Source organism: Aquarana catesbeiana, linkage group LG03 (genome assembly GCF_042186555.1).
Source record: "Aquarana catesbeiana isolate 2022-GZ linkage group LG03, ASM4218655v1, whole genome shotgun sequence".
Taxonomy (NCBI): Eukaryota; Metazoa; Chordata; class Amphibia; order Anura; family Ranidae; genus Aquarana; species Aquarana catesbeiana.
This window is the reverse complement of record NC_133326.1, coordinates 221,107,988-221,126,203: the sequence shown is the minus strand read 5'-3', so window position 1 is coordinate 221,126,203 and position 18,216 is coordinate 221,107,988. Positions and strand designations below refer to the sequence as shown.

General features: G+C 42.9%; 1 protein-coding gene across 3 annotated transcripts in view; it reads right to left on the bottom strand.

The window, feature by feature from the left end:
• Positions 1 to 18,216, bottom strand: part of AASS (aminoadipate-semialdehyde synthase) — a 243,251-nt gene that overhangs the window by 34,907 nt on the left and 190,128 nt on the right. For all 3 annotated transcript variants that reach the window (XM_073619794.1, XM_073619795.1, XM_073619796.1), the window contains 2 exons: positions 17,866 to 17,976; positions 5,448 to 5,556 (listed from right to left, as the gene is read on the bottom strand). In XM_073619794.1, coding sequence (XP_073475895.1) covers positions 5,448 to 5,556; positions 17,866 to 17,976 — 220 coding nt within the window. The remainder of the gene's footprint in view (positions 1 to 5,447; positions 5,557 to 17,865; positions 17,977 to 18,216) is intronic.

The window sequence follows — 18,216 nt, the reverse complement described above, 5'->3', positions numbered from 1 at the left end:
CTGACCTTTAATAACTGATAATTCAAACTGGGCACACCAAACACTGAATGAAAAGACATAAAACACAAAAAACAAACCGTCTGGGGCAGGGGTCTTTAAACTGCGGCCCTCCAGGTGTTCAGGAACTACAATTCCCATCATGTCTTGTCATGTCTGTGAATGTCAGAGTTTTACAATGCCTCATGGGATGTGTAGTTCTGCAACATCTGGAGGGCCATAGTTTGACGGTCCCTGGTCTGGGGGTACAGTCCATAAAATGATGAAACAAATCGCAGTCCAAATTTATGAGAGATAGTCCCATAATACTTGCTGCTCAATAACCACTGGACATAGTAAACTTCAAAAACACAAAACTAGTACCAGAGTGCAAGTAGCCATATGGGAATACATTTTAACTTGTGATCAAGGCCCTATAGGAGCTTGAAAAGAAGGAAAGGCTAGGCAGTTCACTCACTTTATGGAATAAATGCTGTAGCGGGCATGGATAGAGAGAGAATTGTATGCTCACATAAAACCTGGAGTCTTTGTGGTATGTGGCAGCAGCCTGGTGGTATACATCGGATATGCCCTTGAGAGCGGCCAGACCATTAGTGCAAGAATCCGGCTCACAAGAAGAGACTACCAAGTATGATGTGCTGGGGACTCAGGAAGCTCTGGGGTACCCACCAGGAGCCGCATCACAGAAAGTGATGCATCACTAAACACAGAGACTGGTAGGAAATCACCAGGAAGGATGTAGAGCATCCTCCATCTCTTAGATAATGCGTTTCAAGGCATGCCTCTTTTCCAGACATGGCGATGGAGACACAGATATCTATTTAAAATATAAAATGGGCTGGGTTGGTATACCACTGCGACAAATTAATTCACATACCCCAATGGTATCCGCCTCACATTTGTCAACTAATATAGTAATGCTTTATTACATACAGTAATATAACAAAAAAATTACATTGAAAACAGATTTAATCACATAGATCTCACACAAATACTTACATAATATAATAGCACAGCTCAGACAGAAATGGTATATCACAATATTAAATTAAATCTATATAATAATCACCAACATGAAAAGCATAGAATTTTAAAAGATGTATAAATATATAACAATAATAAAATTTCATAAATACAAGGAAATAAATTCATTTACATATAAACAAGGAACAACCCATATGCAAATGAATTAAAAAGCAAACAAATTATTGCATTAACCTTAAAATTACTAAAATCGATAATAGTAAAATTCTTTAAAAAAACAAACAAAAAAACAAAAAACATATAGGTCAGTCATGGATTTCAATTTGACAAAATCATAACAATCAATCCATTGGGGAATTAATATGTAGAGAAATAAATAAATTAAACTATAATTTGCTAAAGGAACCTATACCTCCTAACATCTAAAAACAATTACAGGAGCAATTATATCTAGACCACCACCATTATATCTAGACCACCACTTTCATGCATCAGTATGTGTACATGCTAATATCCAGGGCTCATAGTTACGCTAATGCATAGCTGGCTAAATTATGGCTGATGTGATTAAAAAGCCAGGTAAACCCAGCAGGTTGAACAAAAAAAAACCCCTGACAACTCAGGTCGGAGCCGCTGTACTAACAATTCGATATTAGTACAGCGATCTCCTCTGCTGTGCTATTGTGTTCCCCCCTGCCAGAACACACCGGTCAGCGCTCTCAGCCATTGGCTAAGATTGCTGATCGGCAGACCTTTTTTTGGTCACGAACAGATCGGCTGCCGTACACGTGGGCCGAATGTTGGCTGGTTTCTAGATAACTAACCGATGCCGCGCGACATTCAGTCCATGTGTGTCCCGTGTACTAGGCTTAACACAATACACATCCCAGTCTCACTCTAAAGCCTGGTACACACGATCAGATTGTTTGCCAACAAAGCGTCAGACTCGTCCGAAGGGCATGTGCCAAGAACCTGTCTTGCATACAAACGGTACACAACTGTCAGCCAACAAACACGAACGTAGTGACGTACTACGAGGAATTTCAGCTCTTGATCGCCACCCTTTGGGCACCTTCTGGTGAGCATGCGTGTTTGTACTTTCAACTTTTGTGTGACGGACTTGTATACAGACGATACGAAAATTTACTAGCCTGCCATCCAACATTTGTTGGCGAAAAGTTGGACAACAACTGTCTGATGGAGCGTACTAATGGTCGGATTTTAGGCCAACAGTCTGTCATCACACAATTTCCTACAGAAAATCCGATGGTGTGCACGAGGCTTAAGAGCGATCATAAACCTTTAGTCCAGGTTTAAGTAATTAGAAAAGCAAGCAGATATCCTCCTAGCTAATAGTAACAGGCTAATTACAATTAGCAAATACACATTTATGTCTATCTCTTACTGGAGATTCAACACTTCAGTGTATTTCAAAACTCCAGAGATAATAACAGTACCCCCAGAATAAGGATGTCTTTTCCCATCAATTAATTAGCATTTTAAGCCCAAACATCACTATACTAGAAGGTACTGGAGACAAGCTGGACACTACTCTTAGATGAAACAGGCATCTGATACCATTTATATTTGCATTCATGCAAACAATAATTTCATGCTGGACAATAATAGACAAGTTACCATAATGCAACCTAAGTATTGTAAGATATTAATATCTGTATGAAACTGCATTTGAGGGTGTGGCAGCTACATGGTCATAAATACTGACATCCCATCGGCCACTCATAAGACCAGATCATTTCTGCCCACACCCTCCTCAGGGACCAGAAAAAAAGCCTGCATCAGGAGTCTGGAGCTCTGTTTTTATCATCAAACAAGGAACAACAGCCAAGATTTATGAGAGCCACTAATCCATCTTATGCTCATTGACTTGACTCTGAACTCAGAACCAGGACTCTGTTTAATATTTTCACTTTTAAAAACTTTTTGGGTTTTGTGTTACATTGTCTCTTCTCTGTTTTGACTCCTTTCTTTGTAAATATTTAGCTTGCACCATTTGATTACTATTATTAAACAATACTAAAATAGCTATTATCACTGGATACAGATGTCCATGCTCTCTAAGGCACCTACATCTGTATGGAGACTTCACCCATATTGGTTATCTTAATATGGAGCTGCCCGAACATACAAACCCACTGGCTACAAGTAACTAAATTTTTACATGATAATATGGGCTCACCAATGGGTCTTGACCCAAAGTTGTGTCTCCTGGGTTTATTACCTGACACCGACATAGACAAATACTTAGCTATATTCATTCAAGAGTCACTATTCCTTGCTAGGAAAGCAATTGCTAAGGTGTGGATACAGGCGATGTCTCCATCCAATAAACTGTTATTTTGAGTAAAAAAAATTGCTATTATCATCTCTAATGTACTAAGCCAGAACTTAAAGTGGTTGTAAAGGCAGAAGGTTTTTTATCTTCATGCATTCTATACATTAAGATAAAAGAACCTTCTGTGTGTAGCAGCCTCCCCAGCACCCTTCTAATTACTTACCTAAGCCCCTTCTCTCTGCAGCGATGTCCACAAGTGTCTTAGCTGTCCCAGACACTCCTCCTGATTGGCTGAGACACAGCAGCAGCGCCATTGGCTCCCGTGGCTGTCAATCAAAATCAGTCAGCTAATCAGGGAAGAGAGGGGGCGGGGTCGGGTCAGGGCTCTGTGTATGAATGGGTACACGGAGCTCTGATTTAGCTCAGGTGCCCCCATAGAAAGCTGCTGGCTGAGGGGCACTCACCAGAGGGAGGGGCCAGGAGAGCAGAAGAGGGACCTGAGAATTGGAGGATCCAGGCTGCTCTGTGCAAAACCAACTGCGCAGAGGAGGCAAGTATAACATGTTTGTCATAAAAAATTTTTTAAAAAAACGAGCCTTTACAATCACTTTAAAAAATTTCTGTCTCTTTGAAGAGCATTACTGTGTGGTAAATCTCTGGATATTCCGGTCTGTGGTGACAGCGGGTATTACAAGCTGGTAAATCTTTGCACAGGGTGAGGCCAAGAGAGTCATTGTCATGTACCAGCAGTGGCTGCTGGTGCTCAAAATTTTGGGGGTGGGCGCAAACAAACTGAAATATTCAGAAAAAAAAACATCAATTGCAGCCACTGTGCCCCATCAAACGCAGCCACTGTGCCCATTAATTGCAGCCTCTGTGACCCATCATATGTAGGCCCTGTGACCCATCATATGTAGCCTCTGTGACCCCCAACCCCCCCCCCCCGCCTGACCGGCACACACTTCCTGGTGGCGGGAGACAGCAGCGAGCTGTGGGAAATGCAGCAGGTGTTAGCAACAAGGTCCTGTGTCCTCCATGGCTCTGTCCTCTCCCGTTCCGTTACGCATCCAATCAGGACGCCCATGCCTTCAGCCAATCAGGTCATGGGTATTAGATCCGCGCTACCTGATTGGCTGAGAGGCGGTTCTGTGTTAGCAAAGCAAATATTCAGTTGCTTTGCTAATCCACCTGGGTGAACTGCGAGCGCAATGCTTTGCGCTCACAGTTCACCTTTTTTGAAGCCTATTAGAGCCTATGGCTCTAATCAGGTGCACCAGAAACACCCCCCCAGCTGCTATAATTCAGGAGCCCGGTGACCGAAAAGGGTCCGGACACCTGAATAAGGGGCGTCTACAGTGGCCATGGATATTATATTCATTATACACAGAGGGGGGTGGCTGGAGAGAGGGGGCGGCACCCGTGTGGCCTTATGGACACACCGCCACTGTGTACGAGTGACAGCGCGGTGTGAGTTTGACTAGCCATTAGTCACAAGTTAGGGAAGGTGGATTGGATCTAACTGGGCAAAACTGTGTGTATCCTGTAACTTAAAGAACAGCCTAAGTCTAAGTATTCCTAAAAAGGTTCCCTCCCCCTCTTCCTACCTATTCTGCCTAACCTGTATAGAAAGAGATGTGTGTACTTGCCTATTTTTTTATCCAATCCAGTCACATGATCCTGCACCTCCAGCTCCCTGGTGTCTGTGAGTAGCTCCTGTAGGGAAAGAGAAAGGAGTGCTGGCAATGGCTGGGCCATGACAGCCTATGGATGACATCATGGCTCCCGCAATTCCCAGCTATTGTTAAGCACTCCTTGAGCTGCAGGATCACATGACTAGACAAGATTAAAAAGAGTTAAGCAAGCACTTTTTTTTATACAGCTTAGGCAGGATAGGTAGGAGGAGGAAATTATTATTTAAAGAATAGTTAGACTTTTCTTCCATTTTAAGTTGAGCATTAAAGGGAAATTTTAGGAAAAGCAAAAACCCACCCCAGAATCCTTTATTATGTGCAGCCATTCCCAGACTCGCTGTGCATACCAGTTCTGGAGCAGCGAAGCTCAGCTTATGTAGCTACACTGCCCTACATACAAAATAGGTGTTGAATTGTGCGACAGATTCTTTTAAAACAAGGTTTCCTAAAACAAGGCTTATATTTGTATAAATACTTACAGAGGCGCCCACATCTTTAGCTTTATCAAAGCATTCCATGGCCAGCATATGATCAAGGCCTGGATCCAATCCCATTTCACCAACTATTGTTATTCCAGAGTCTTCAGCACTGCAACATGTTGCAAAAAAAAAAAAGTGTAAGAATGCAAACCAAATACTCAGGAAGTGATTGCTTGCAAAACGGATGGCCAATTTCTAGGTATTTCCCCATATTTACCAGATAAAGACTACTTAATATGCAATACTATTAAATGTATTATTTTACAGCTGCACGCAACAAGCAAAAAAGGGTTAGTTCACCTTTAACAAAAAACTGCCTAGGTAGATAAGGGGCATCTTGAATAATGCTCTTGCTATAAGTGTAGGCCATTTACTTACCTAATGAAGCCTGACTGGAATACTCCCAGGACATTGTTAGGATATTGCATAGCTCCTAACTCTCCCCAATTTCCAGGAACTGTCCCCGATTTCACAGTGCTAAACCCTTTCATCCAATTTCTAAATTGCAGCATCTGTGAGTGTTGCAGTTAGAGGACTGAGAGGCATGCCTGTAGGGACTGGGTGCAAGCAGTTCGGGATGGATGCAGAGTCAGTCTGGGAGGACTGTGGAGAAGTGGCCAGGAGGGCCAGCTGCAGCCAAGGCGGTGCCTGAAGGGGTAGTACTAGGAGCAGTAGTCACAGGAATAGGACAGCTAGCACCAAAGACCTCTATTTTTGCTGCACTACTAAAGGGGCCTGCGGTCCCTGCCAGAAAAGGGCATTCATAAGGATCCGACTGAGATTTTGTTGGATCAAACCAAAGTGCTAGCTGGCACTGGGAGTTGAAGTTCTCCAAGCAAGTTTGTACTGGCGGTAAAAGAGGAGTGTGTATATACCGGATTTATATAGGTTGTGCCCCTGAAGAGTTTCTACTGATCAAATGAGCATCCTATAATAACCCTTCCCCATCCAAGTTCAATTCCCCTAAATAAAACAAACAAAGCTGCAAGGACTTCTTCTTGTCTCAGGAGTGAACGTGCCAGGCTGTACCAGCGGCTCCTGCGGGGGTAGCGCTACATAGGTTTAATATTTTATTTTGGAGTTTTTACCTGGTTTAAAAAAAAAAAACTCTGAGCAGCATGAAACCCAGAAGGGCTATTGTTTCTGTGTTTAATGCTGAATTCTTTATTAATGAAAATGTCAAGCATTTACTCTGTGTTTAATTGTTCTTCAGTTGTGGATGTAGAGTTGGTTCTCTTTAAACGGTTTATTGAAGAAATGCATGTAAATGGGACTTATTGCAGTGCCCAATATAATTAACAGAACACCTATGTAAAGAGAAAGGCATTCATTTAGCAGGAAAGAAATTCAATTGATTCACAAATCTTGCAGCATTTTGTTCTACATAGTTACATAGTAGTGAAGGTTGAAAAAAGACACAAGTCCATCAAGTCCAACCTATGTGTGATTATGTGCAAGTATTACATTGTATATCCCTGTATGTTGCGGTCATTCAGGTGCTTATCTAATAGTTTCTTGAAGCTATCGATGCTCTCCACTGAGACCACCGCATATGGAAGGGAATTCCACATCCTTGCCGCTCTTACAGTAAAGAACCCTCTATGTAGTTTAAGGTTAAACCTCTTTTCTTCTAATTTCAATGAGTGGCCACGAGTCTTGTTAAACTCTCTTCTGCGAAAAAGTTTTATTTCTATTGTGGGGTCACCAGTATGGTATTTGTATATTGAAATCATATCCCCTCTCAAGCGTCTCTTATCCAGAGAGAATAAGTTCAGTGCTCGCAACCTTTCCTCATAACTAAGATCCTCCAGACCAGGGGTCTCAAACTGGCGGCCCTCCAGCTGTTGCGAAACTACAAGTCCCATCATGCCTCTGCCTGTGCAAGTCATGCTTATAACTGTCAGCCTTGCAATGCCTCATGGGACTTGTAGTTTCACAACAGCTGGAGGGCTGCCAGTTTGAGATCCCTGCTCCAGACCCTTTATTAGCTTTGTTGCCCTTCTTTGTACTCGCTACATTTCCAGTACATCCTTCCTGAGGACTGGTGCCCAGAACTGGACAGCATACTCTAGGTGCAGCCGGACCAGAGTCTTGTAGAGTGGGAGAATTATCGTTTTATCTCTGAAGTTGATCCCTTTTTTAATGCATGCCAATATTCTGTTTGCTTTATGAATGTTTGCTTTGTTAGCAGCAGCTTGGCATTGCATGCCATTGCTGAGCCTATCATCTACTAGGACCCCCTGGTCCTTTTCCATCCTAGATTCCCCCAGAGGTTCTCCCCCCAGTGTATAGATTGCATTCATATTTTTGCCACCGAAATGCATTATTTTACATTTTTCAACATTGAACCTCATCTGCCATGTAGTTGCCCACCCCATTAATTTGTTCAGATCTTTTTGCAAGGTTTCCACATCCTGCGGAGAAGTTATTGCCCTGCTTAGCTTAGTATCATCTGCAAATACAGAGATTGAACTGTTTATCCCATCCTCCATGTCGTTTATGAACAAATTAAATAGGATTGGTCCCAGCACAGAACCCTGGGGAACCCCACTACCCACCCCTGACCATTCCGAGTACTCCCCATTTATCACCACCCTCTGAACTTGCCCTTGTAGCCAGTTTTCAATCCATGTACTCACCCTATGGTCCATGCCAACGGATCTTATTTTGTACAGTAAACGTTTATGGGGAACTGTGTCAAATGCTTTTGCAAAATCCAGATACACTACGTCTACGGGCCTTCCTTTATCTAGAAGGCAACTCACCTCCTCATAGAAGGTTAGTAGATTGATTCTTCATGAATCCATGCTGATTACTGCTAGTGATACCGTTCTCATTACTAAAATCTTGTATATAGTCCCTTATCATCCCCTCCAAGAGTTTACATACTATTGATGTTAGGCTAACTGGTCTGTAATTCCCAGGGATGTATTTTGGGCCCTTTTTAAATATTTGTGCTACATTGGCTTTTTTCCAATCAGCTGGTACCATTCCAGTCAGTAGACTGTCTGTAAAAATTAGGAACAATGGTCTGGCAATCACTTGACTGAGTTCCCTAAGTACCCTTGGATGCAAGCCATCTGGTCCCGGTGATTTATTAATGTTAAGTTTCTCAAGTCCAATTTTAATTCTGTCCTCTGTTAATCATGGAGGTGCTTCCTGTGTTGTATCATAAGGATAAACACTGCAGTTTTGGTTACTGAAGCCCCTCGATTCACTCGTGAAGACTGAGGAGAAGAATAAATTCAATACCTTCGCCATCTCCCCATCCTTTGTAACCAGATGTCCTTCCTCATTCTTTATGGGGCCAATATGGTCTATCCTCCCTTTTTTACTGTTTACATACTTAAAGAATTTCTTGGGATTTTTTTTGCTCTCCTCCGCTATGTGTCTTTCATGTTCTATCTTAGCCGTCGTAATTGCACCCTTACATTTCTTGTCGCATTCTTTATAAAGTCTGAATGCTGAGGATGATCCCTTAACCTTGTATTTTTTGAAGGCCTTCTCCTTTGCTTTTATATGCATTTTTACATTGGAGTTAAGCCATCCAGGACTATTGTTCGCTCTTTTAAATTTATTACCCAATGGGATACATTGGCTAATGCCCTTATTTAATATACTCTTAAAGCAAACCCATCTCTCCTCCGTATTCTTTGTTCTTAATATTTTATCCCAATCTATGCCTTTTAGCAAGGTTTGTAGTTTAGGGAAGTTGGCTCTTTTGAAATTCAGTGTCTTTGTATTCCCTTTATGTTTCCGATTTGTGTGATTTATACTGAAACGAATTGACCTGTGATCGCTGTTACCTAAATTGCCCCGTATTTCCACATCCGTGATCAGGTCTGTATTGTTGGTAATCAGTAGATCCAGTAATGTATTATTTCTAGTTGGTGGGTCTACCATCTGACCCATAAAATTGTCCTGAAAGACATTAAGGAACTGGCGAGCCTTAAATAAATGTGAGGTTCCCTCCACCCGGTCTATGTCTGGATAATTAAAATCCCCCATTATGATAACACTTCCCATCCTTGCTGCTAATCCAAATTGTGAGAGGAGATCTGTCTCCACTTCCTCCCTCAGGTTAGGGGGCCTATAGCATACTCCCAGTATTATTTTCCCCTTAGCTTCATCCCTTTGGAGCTCTACCCATGAGGATTCCACCTCCTCCCTAGCTCCCCCAGTGATGTCATCTCTCACATTCACTTGTACGTTATTCTTGATATATAGGCATACCCCTCCCCCTTTTTTACCCTCTCTATCCTTGCGGTAAAGGGTATACCCTTGAATGTTTGCCAGCCAATCATGAGAGCTGTTGAACCAGGTCTCTAAAATTCCCACAAAATCCAAATCCTCCTCGTACAACAGTATCTCTAGTTCACCCATCTTGTCCGCCATGCTCCTGGCATTGGTGAACATGCCACATAGTTTAGACCGGTCGCATATTGTCCTCGTATTGGGTGTTTTGCGATTGCAACTAGGACTTGCTACTATACTTACCTTGTGTTTTTGTGCTTTGGTCAACCTACCACTAATGCCCCCAATACTACCCTCTGAAATATCTTCCGCGCTGACTATCTCTACCTCTGGACCCTCCCCCCCATTGTCTAGTTTAAAAACCCTTCTAACTTTTTGACCATCTTCATTTCCAGAAGATCTGCACCCTCCTCATTTAGGTGCAGTCCATCCCTTCTATAGTACCGGTTATCGACTGAGAAGTCTGCCCAGTCCTCCAGGAACCCAAACCCCTCCTTACTACACCAGCTCTTCAGCCACTTGTTTACTTCCCTAATCTCCCTCTGCCTTTCTGGTGTGGCTCGATGTACCGGTAGTATTCCTGAGAATACTACCTTGGAGGTCCTTTTCCTCAATTTAGCTCCTAAGTCCCTAAAATCGTTCTTTAGGACACTCCATCTGCCTCTGACTTTGTCATTGGTGCCAACGTGCACCATGACAGCTGGGTCTTCCCCAGCCCCTCCCAGTAATCTGTCCACAAGATCCGTGATGTGCCGAACCCCCGAGCGCCCGGTAGACAACATACTGTTCGGCGCTTCAGGTCTTGGTTACAGATTGCCCTCTCTGTCCTTCTAAGAATTGAGTCCCCTACCACCAGAATCTGTCTTTCCTTTCCCTTTGCTGCCCCCCACTCACTGGAGGAGTTCTTCCCTCGGCAGCTAGGAGAGTCCCTCAGCTCCAGCAGTGCTGGTCCCTGACTGGTTTCACCAATGTCACTGAATGGAGCGAACTTATTGGGATGCTCCAGTCCTGGATCAGCCTCATTGGCACTTCCCCCTCTACCCTTCCTGACTGTCACCCATCTACTCTTTGCTAGTGCCTGCACCTCTTTGTCTCCACCCGCCTCTGTGCTGGCCCCTGCCGGGACCTGCCGTGAACGTTCCTGGCTCTCCTTTAGTATGGAGGGACTTCTCAGTGCCGACAGTTGCTTCCCCAGATTCAGAAACTGGGCTTCCAGGGAAACAATGTGCTTACACTTTGCACAGCAGTATTTGCCCTCGATCGGATAATCAAGGAACGCATACATGTAGGAAGATGTACAAAGAGTCGCCTTTCCACACCCGCCGGGCATCGTACCTATTAAATTTAGTGAGGATTGGGGATTATACCCTGTCCAAAGTACCTAACAGCTAGCTTCCTGGCACTAATACTCAAGACAATACACAGGTACACAACATGACAATACACAGCTACTCACAGACCTACTTGCACTTGCAGAACAGTTGCAGACCTACGTGCACTCGCAGACCTACGTGCACTCGCAGGCCACTCGCAGACCTACGTGCACTCGCAGGCCACTCGCAGACCTACGTGCACTCGCAGGCCACTAAGAAGCACATTGTGCTTCCACTTTAACCACTTAAGCCTCGGACCATTTGGCTGCCCAAAGACCAGAGCACTTTTTGCAATTTGGCACTGCGTCGCTTTAACTGACAATTGCGCAGTCGTGCGACGTGGCTCCCAAACAAAATCGACATCCTTTTTTCCCCACAAATAGAGCATTCTTTTGGTGGTATTTGATCACTTCTGAGTTATTTTTTTGCGCTATAAACAAAAAAATAGCGACAATTTGGAAAAAAAACGCATTATTTTTTACTGTTTGCTATAATAAATATCCGCAAAAATTATAAAAAAAATGTTTTTCCCTCAGTTTAGCGCCTACAAAATAGGGGATAGTTTTATGACATTTTTATTAATATTTTTTTTTTTTTACTAGTAATGGCGGCGATCATCGATTTTTATCTTGACTGCGACATTATGGCGGACTTATCAGACACATTTGGCGCGATTTTGGGACTATTCACATTTATACAGCAATCAGTGCAATTAAAAATGCATTGATTACTGTGTAAATGTGACTGGCAGTGAAGGGGTTAACAACTAGGTGGCGCTGTAAAGGGTTAAGTGTGTCCTAAGGAGTGATTCTAACTGAGGGGGAAGGGGCTACGTGTGACACATCACTGATCACCGCTCCCGATTACAGGGGGTAGTGATCAGTGTCCTGTCACTAGGCAGAACGGGGAAACACTTGTTTATATGAGCATTTCCCCGTTCTTCCTCTCCGTGAGACGTTAATCTGCCTGTACGTGCCCTTCTGCCGACGTATATCGGCGTGAGCCAGTCGGCAAGCGCTTAAACGCAGAACTAAAGTTTATTTTTTATTGCAAACACTATAAAAGTTGCATAAAAATAGTGCATGCATTGCACACTTGCAAGTCTGTGTTCCTTGTTGATTTCTCAATGTTTCCTAGTTGCTGAGCAGCAACCCAGGATTCTCTATAACTTCTTAGTTTGAGCTGTGCAAGCTACACAACTCAGAGGTTATAGGCTTTCCACACTTCCCTCTTAGTATGCCTTTACTGTATATGCCTTTGCCTTCAGAGTATATCACTACACAGAGCAATGTCCTGCCTTATGTTTTCATATGACTGACAGTAGCATTTAGTAAAACAAACAATTAACAAGTGGCTAATGATAAAAAGAGCAGGGAGGGAGCTCGGCAAGTGGGGATAGGATTATTCCATTACAGGCCTGGTTCCTTGCAAAGAATGATTACAGCACTTTGCTCAGACAGTATTAACACCTTCATTATCTACTACTAATGCTAAGATAGTGGATAATGGAACAGACTCTGCAAGATATGGAAAGGAAAAAGGTAACAGTGTTTACAAGCATACATGTGTGTACAATTTTTAGCCTGTTATTTTAGAGTGCTTGCATGGGAAAAAAAAAAATACAACTTTAGTTCTACTTTAATTTTTTGGCAGTCCTTGTTCACTTTTTTTTCTGTACTATTGATGATCACCTCTGTGTTGGTGATCCATTTATAGCCTTGAGTAAGAGACCTGCTGTATGCAGTACAGTGTCTTATCTTGCCCTACCTGGCCATTATTCACCTGCCAACCCTGCAGGAAGATGCTAAAAACAGCTCGGATTAATATGAACCCCTTTGCACCTAAGGGTAAAACAAATCTAAATGCCTAAGCACAATTTTGAAACTTATGATATGTACAGTTTTAATATCATCAACTACTTTGTGTATCCGGGTAGCTTATACCGCAATTTTTTACAAGAAATTAGGCTCTCTTTTGGTGGTAAATGGTAATGGATATCTCCTGATTTATTTATTTTTTATCAAAGGAAAGCTGGCCAAAAATAGTAATAGGATTTTTATTACAGCTTACCTGTAAAATCCTTTGAGTACATCATGGGACACAGAGTCTTAAGTAATTAATTAATGGGTTATAGGCCACCTTCAGGTGTTGAAACTGGTTATACCCAATCAAGGAAGTTCACTCCCTATGTAGCCCCTCCTCCTTCCAGGAGCACATCAGTTTTTGTAGCAAAGCAATATACTTAATCCCAAAAGAGGGGCAGGATCTCTGTGTCCCTGTGTACTCCAAGAAAAGGATTTTACAGGTAAGCTGTAATAAAAATCCTACCAACTTCCTCGTCAAAAGGACTAAGGGAATATGTTGTATCGGTTCAAATGGCTGTTTTTGTAACACAGACACAACTAAGTTTAGGTCCCAAGGGTTCAAGGGAGGTTTGACAGGCGGATTAAGCTGTGTTACCCCTTGTATATACCCCGGACTAAAGAATGAGTAGTAAGTGGTCTTTGAAAAAAAGACAGGTAAAGCTGAGGCTTGGCCTTTAATAGTACTCAAGGCAATTTCTACCCCTATTTGATATATCTCAGAGGGTGCCAACTCTTGGTTTCACACCAGGAAACATAAGCCCTCCAGACTCTATAGTTCTGGAAGCCGGCTTCCTTGCACTAATAAGGGTAGAGATAACTGACCCAGAAAGCCCACGTTTCTTCAGAATGTGGGTTTCAAATAGCCAAGCCGTTAAATTTAGAGACCATAAGGAAGGATGGAATATCGGTCCCTGCAAGAGCAGATCTGGCCGTAGTGGGAGGGACCATGGGCCCTCCACTGCCATCTTTACGATTTCTGCATACCATGACCTTCTGGGCCATGCTGGTGCCACCAAAATTACCAGCTTTCTTTCCAGCTTGATCCTACAAAGAAGTAGTGGCAGCAACTGAATAGGGGGGAATGCATAGATCAGCGAGAACTGATCTCATGGGGTCACCAACACATCTGCGCCGCATGCGAATGGTTCCCTTGTTCTGGCCACAAAGTTGACTAACTTCATGTTGAAGCTGGACGCTAGAAGATCTACATCCGGAGTCCCCCATCTTTGGCAAACAGCCCAAAATATATCGGGGTGAAGAGACCATTCCCCTGGGAATAACTGCTGGCGACTTAAGTAGCCCGCCTGCCAATTCTCTACTCCTGGAACGAAGACTGCCGAAAGGCACGGAACATTCCTTTCTGCCCAAGTTAGAATAAGGTTCACCAATCTCTGCACTGAGACACTTTTGGTGCCCCCTTGATGATTGATATAGGCCACAGCGTTGGCATTTTCAGATTGAATCCTGACAGGACAATCCCATAACCTGAATGTCCAGGCCTTTAGAGCCAGACGTACTGCCCGAATCTCTAGGATATTGATGGGCATGGTTCTTTCGGTTCTTGACCACTGTCCCTGGACAGTTGTCTTTTCTAGTACCGTTCCCCAGCCTGAAAGGCTGGCATCCCTCCTTACCACTTTCCAGATGACTGGTCTGAAGCATTTTCCTTTCAGCAGATTCTGGGTTATTAACCATCAAGTGAGGCTTTGGGACACTCTTGGGGACAGCTGCATTGGCAAGTCTAAATTGTTTTGCTTGAATTGTTTTGTTCCAGGATACTGTTTTGCAACAGTCTTAATTGAAACTGGGCATAGGGAACTGCTTAGAATGGAGCCACCATGGTTCCTAGCAACCTCATGCAAAGGCGAATGGAGGGATCGCCATTTGACCTGACCATCCGCACTAGCTCTCTTATGGAGTTGATCTTTGCCTGAGGCAAGAACACCTTTTCCTGGGCTGTGTCTATGATCAGACCCAAGGACTCCAGCCTTTTAAGCGGTATTAAGGAAGATTTCTCTAGGTTGGGAATCCAACCTAAACATTTTTCAGATAGTTGGTTGTAGTGCGTATGCTTTGCTCCAAACAAGCCACCGACTGATCTATTAGCAATAGATTGTCTAGGTACACTACAACTGTTATACTCTGTGCCCTTAACTTGGCTAGAGGTGGGGCCAGCACTTTGGTGAACACCCGGGGTGCTGTGGCTAGCCTGAAGAGCAGGGCTACAAACTGGAAATGCTGCTGTTCTAACTCAAACCGCAGAAACTTTTGATGGGCGGGAAATATAGGGACATGCAGATTTGCATCCCTGATGTCGAATGATGCCAGAAGTTCTCCTCCTAGAAGGCTATAAACTACTGACTTGATCATCTCCATGTGAAAAGAGCGGATCTTCAGGAACTGATTTAGATTCCTTAGATCTAGAATGGGTCTGACATCTCCATTTGGTTTCGGTACCATAAAAAAGTTTGAATAAAACCCTAAACCATGCTCTTTTGTAGAGATCTGTATGATCACCCCTTGAGATATTAATCGGTCTAGTGCCTGAAACAGAGATTGTCTTTTCTCTGGATCTTTGGGAACGCTTGACCTCAGGTAGCGAGACGGTGGAAATTCCCGACATTCCAGCTTGTACCCCAGCGTTACCGCGGAGATGACCCATCTGTCCTGAATTTCTTCTTTTCAGACTTCTGAAAACTGCAGAAGTCTTCCCCCCACCTTGGTGAGGGGAGTTGCCTCTTCATGATAAGGCTTTAGGATTCTGGGTTACAGGTTTCTGACCCCTGGATTTTTTTTGAGCCTGGGTCTGACTCTGTGATCTTCCTCTAGAGTCTGATGGTGAAGGCTGTCGCCCCTGCCTAGAGGCGGAAGCCCCTGGCGTAGGGGGCTTCCGCCTCTAGGCAGGGGCGACAGCCTCCATATTTCTTGCTACTACCATAACCTTCTACCAAAGAACAACCTAAATGAAATTCTCCTGCTCCTGACGATCGCAGCAATACCAAATATGTATATGTTAGTTGTTGTTGTTTGTACCCGTAGTAAGGCCCAAAAACAATCGTGCCCATATTGCATTTTTTTAAATCTTGCCAAAAAAACAAAAAACAAAAAACCACATTGACGTTGATCTAAAACAAATAAATAAATACTGACCTTGACCTTTGACTCAAACACTAACCCTGGCAATGACCTAGATCAAACCTTGATCTAGGCATTTTATTATTTATTTTTTACAAGTATCTCTCTCCTGTATTAACAGAGAAAGAACACACAGGGGCGGGCTTCCCACAGTGACTGAATACTGCGATAGCCAGAGGCTATCACAGCGATCAGGTGACCCGGAATCGGAGACCTGGGTCCCGATCGTTAGTACGGGGCTCTCCGTGACACCCCAGTCTCTGTGCTGGGAGCCAACACAAAAGGGAGATACAGAAATATGTGCCCCTACAGAAAAAAAAGCCTAGTGGGGCCGCATATTTGCGTACGGTCAGCATGAAGAGGTTAACATTTCTGGTGTGGTTGTCACAATACACTATCTCCCATCCTGGCCATTCAATACAGATTCATGTCAGCTGTGCTCCATACATTGCCCCGTCTTTATATAAGCAATGGCCTAAAATTACCAATAATTAACCTATATAAAAGCATCCTAAATTTAGAGAACTGAGTAAAGTTTTCTCCTGAGTAAGAAATTTTAGCACTTACCACGTACAAATGCATTAGTTCTAACTTAAGAGGGTAACTGGACTTTCATGGAGAAAAAAATATAGCAGATAAAATTATTATTGTAGCATATACATATGCTACACACATCATATTGTAATTTTCAAACTGCAGCACTGTAATTTGCTTTAAAATGCAATGCAATATGGCAACCTGGAAGTGTTCTGTGCACAGTTGGTGTACAGAATGCTCCCAGAAATGTGAATTCCTGCTTGGATGAAGAACTCTGCACTAAAATAAGAGTCAGCTTTTAGGCATCAACCACAACAAAAAAGGTCATTATTGGTGAGATGCTCCCTAATGTTAGGTTCACATATGTGTGGGTGGGAAACATGTGCATAATAACAAGCGTTCCCAACCCACAGGACAAACACATTGCTCTTTAGCAGACGAATGGGGTGCCATCCATTATTAATGGCACCCTCACACATCGGAAAATGCAGGGTATTTTCATTTGCGCAAAACCGCACGATGCCACAGTACCATGCAGTTTCACACGGCATGATTTTAGAAAAGTTTCTGGGACTCCTTATTCGCATTTCTCATAGGTACAGCAGCCCATTAAAATGAATGGGCTGCGTACCTGTGACATGAGCATGCAATAATATAAGCCTAGGCAAGGGTTAATCACTTCCTAAGGGATGCAGACACTCATCAGAACACACAGTATACCAGCTGATTAAAATGAATTAGTCACTCCTATTCAGAATCAGTATCCACACGACATCGTGGAACAAACAGCATAAACCAGAGAAATCTGCTACAAAGTTTGTTAAATCCTTGCAATGTATATTGATCAACCAGAAGGGATTTTATTTTTTTTACACTTTAATAGAACTATATTTAATGTTTCCTGAAACCTTAGACAGCATGGATTGCAGTCTGATGAGTAAGACCAAAGCCATGATTACTATGCCAGACAAAAGACAGAAAAGAAGCACTGTGCAGTTAGGTGCCATTGTTACTACTTACCTACTGAGAAGGTATGCAACACAAAGGAAAACAGAACACAAGAAGATCTATAAATGACCAACAAATGCACTTCAGGTTATCTTGAAACAGTTTATATTTAATTGAATATGGTTTCTCCTAACTTGTTGATACAAGCTTATTACTGTTGATTTGAAAGCTGTGGTTGCAGGATTAGAAGAGAAAAGAAAAAGAAAAGTCTGAAGGAAAAAAAAGACTGCCATAAATGTAGCATACCTTTGCTGCAGCTCTTTCATAGAAGGAGTCAAATAGCTGGCAGTCACCAGGTTTACCTTCTCTTTGATGCATTTTCTTGCAACTATCGGATGTGCAGAATAGGGCAGTAAACTGAATGGCATGAAAGCAGATTGAAACCGAGAAGAATAAAAAGAAGCATCTTATTATAACTTCACTACATGTTATGTCATATTATGCTGCCTCAGCTAAGGTGCAACATAATACAAGTAAAATGTATTGTATACACATCTTCAACTGCAAAGAAGTCCCTACCAGCAAGAACTATCACAAGAAGAAAACAAAGACTGATCAATCTCGATGGGGTGCCTGTGCCTATAGCACTTGCTCCAT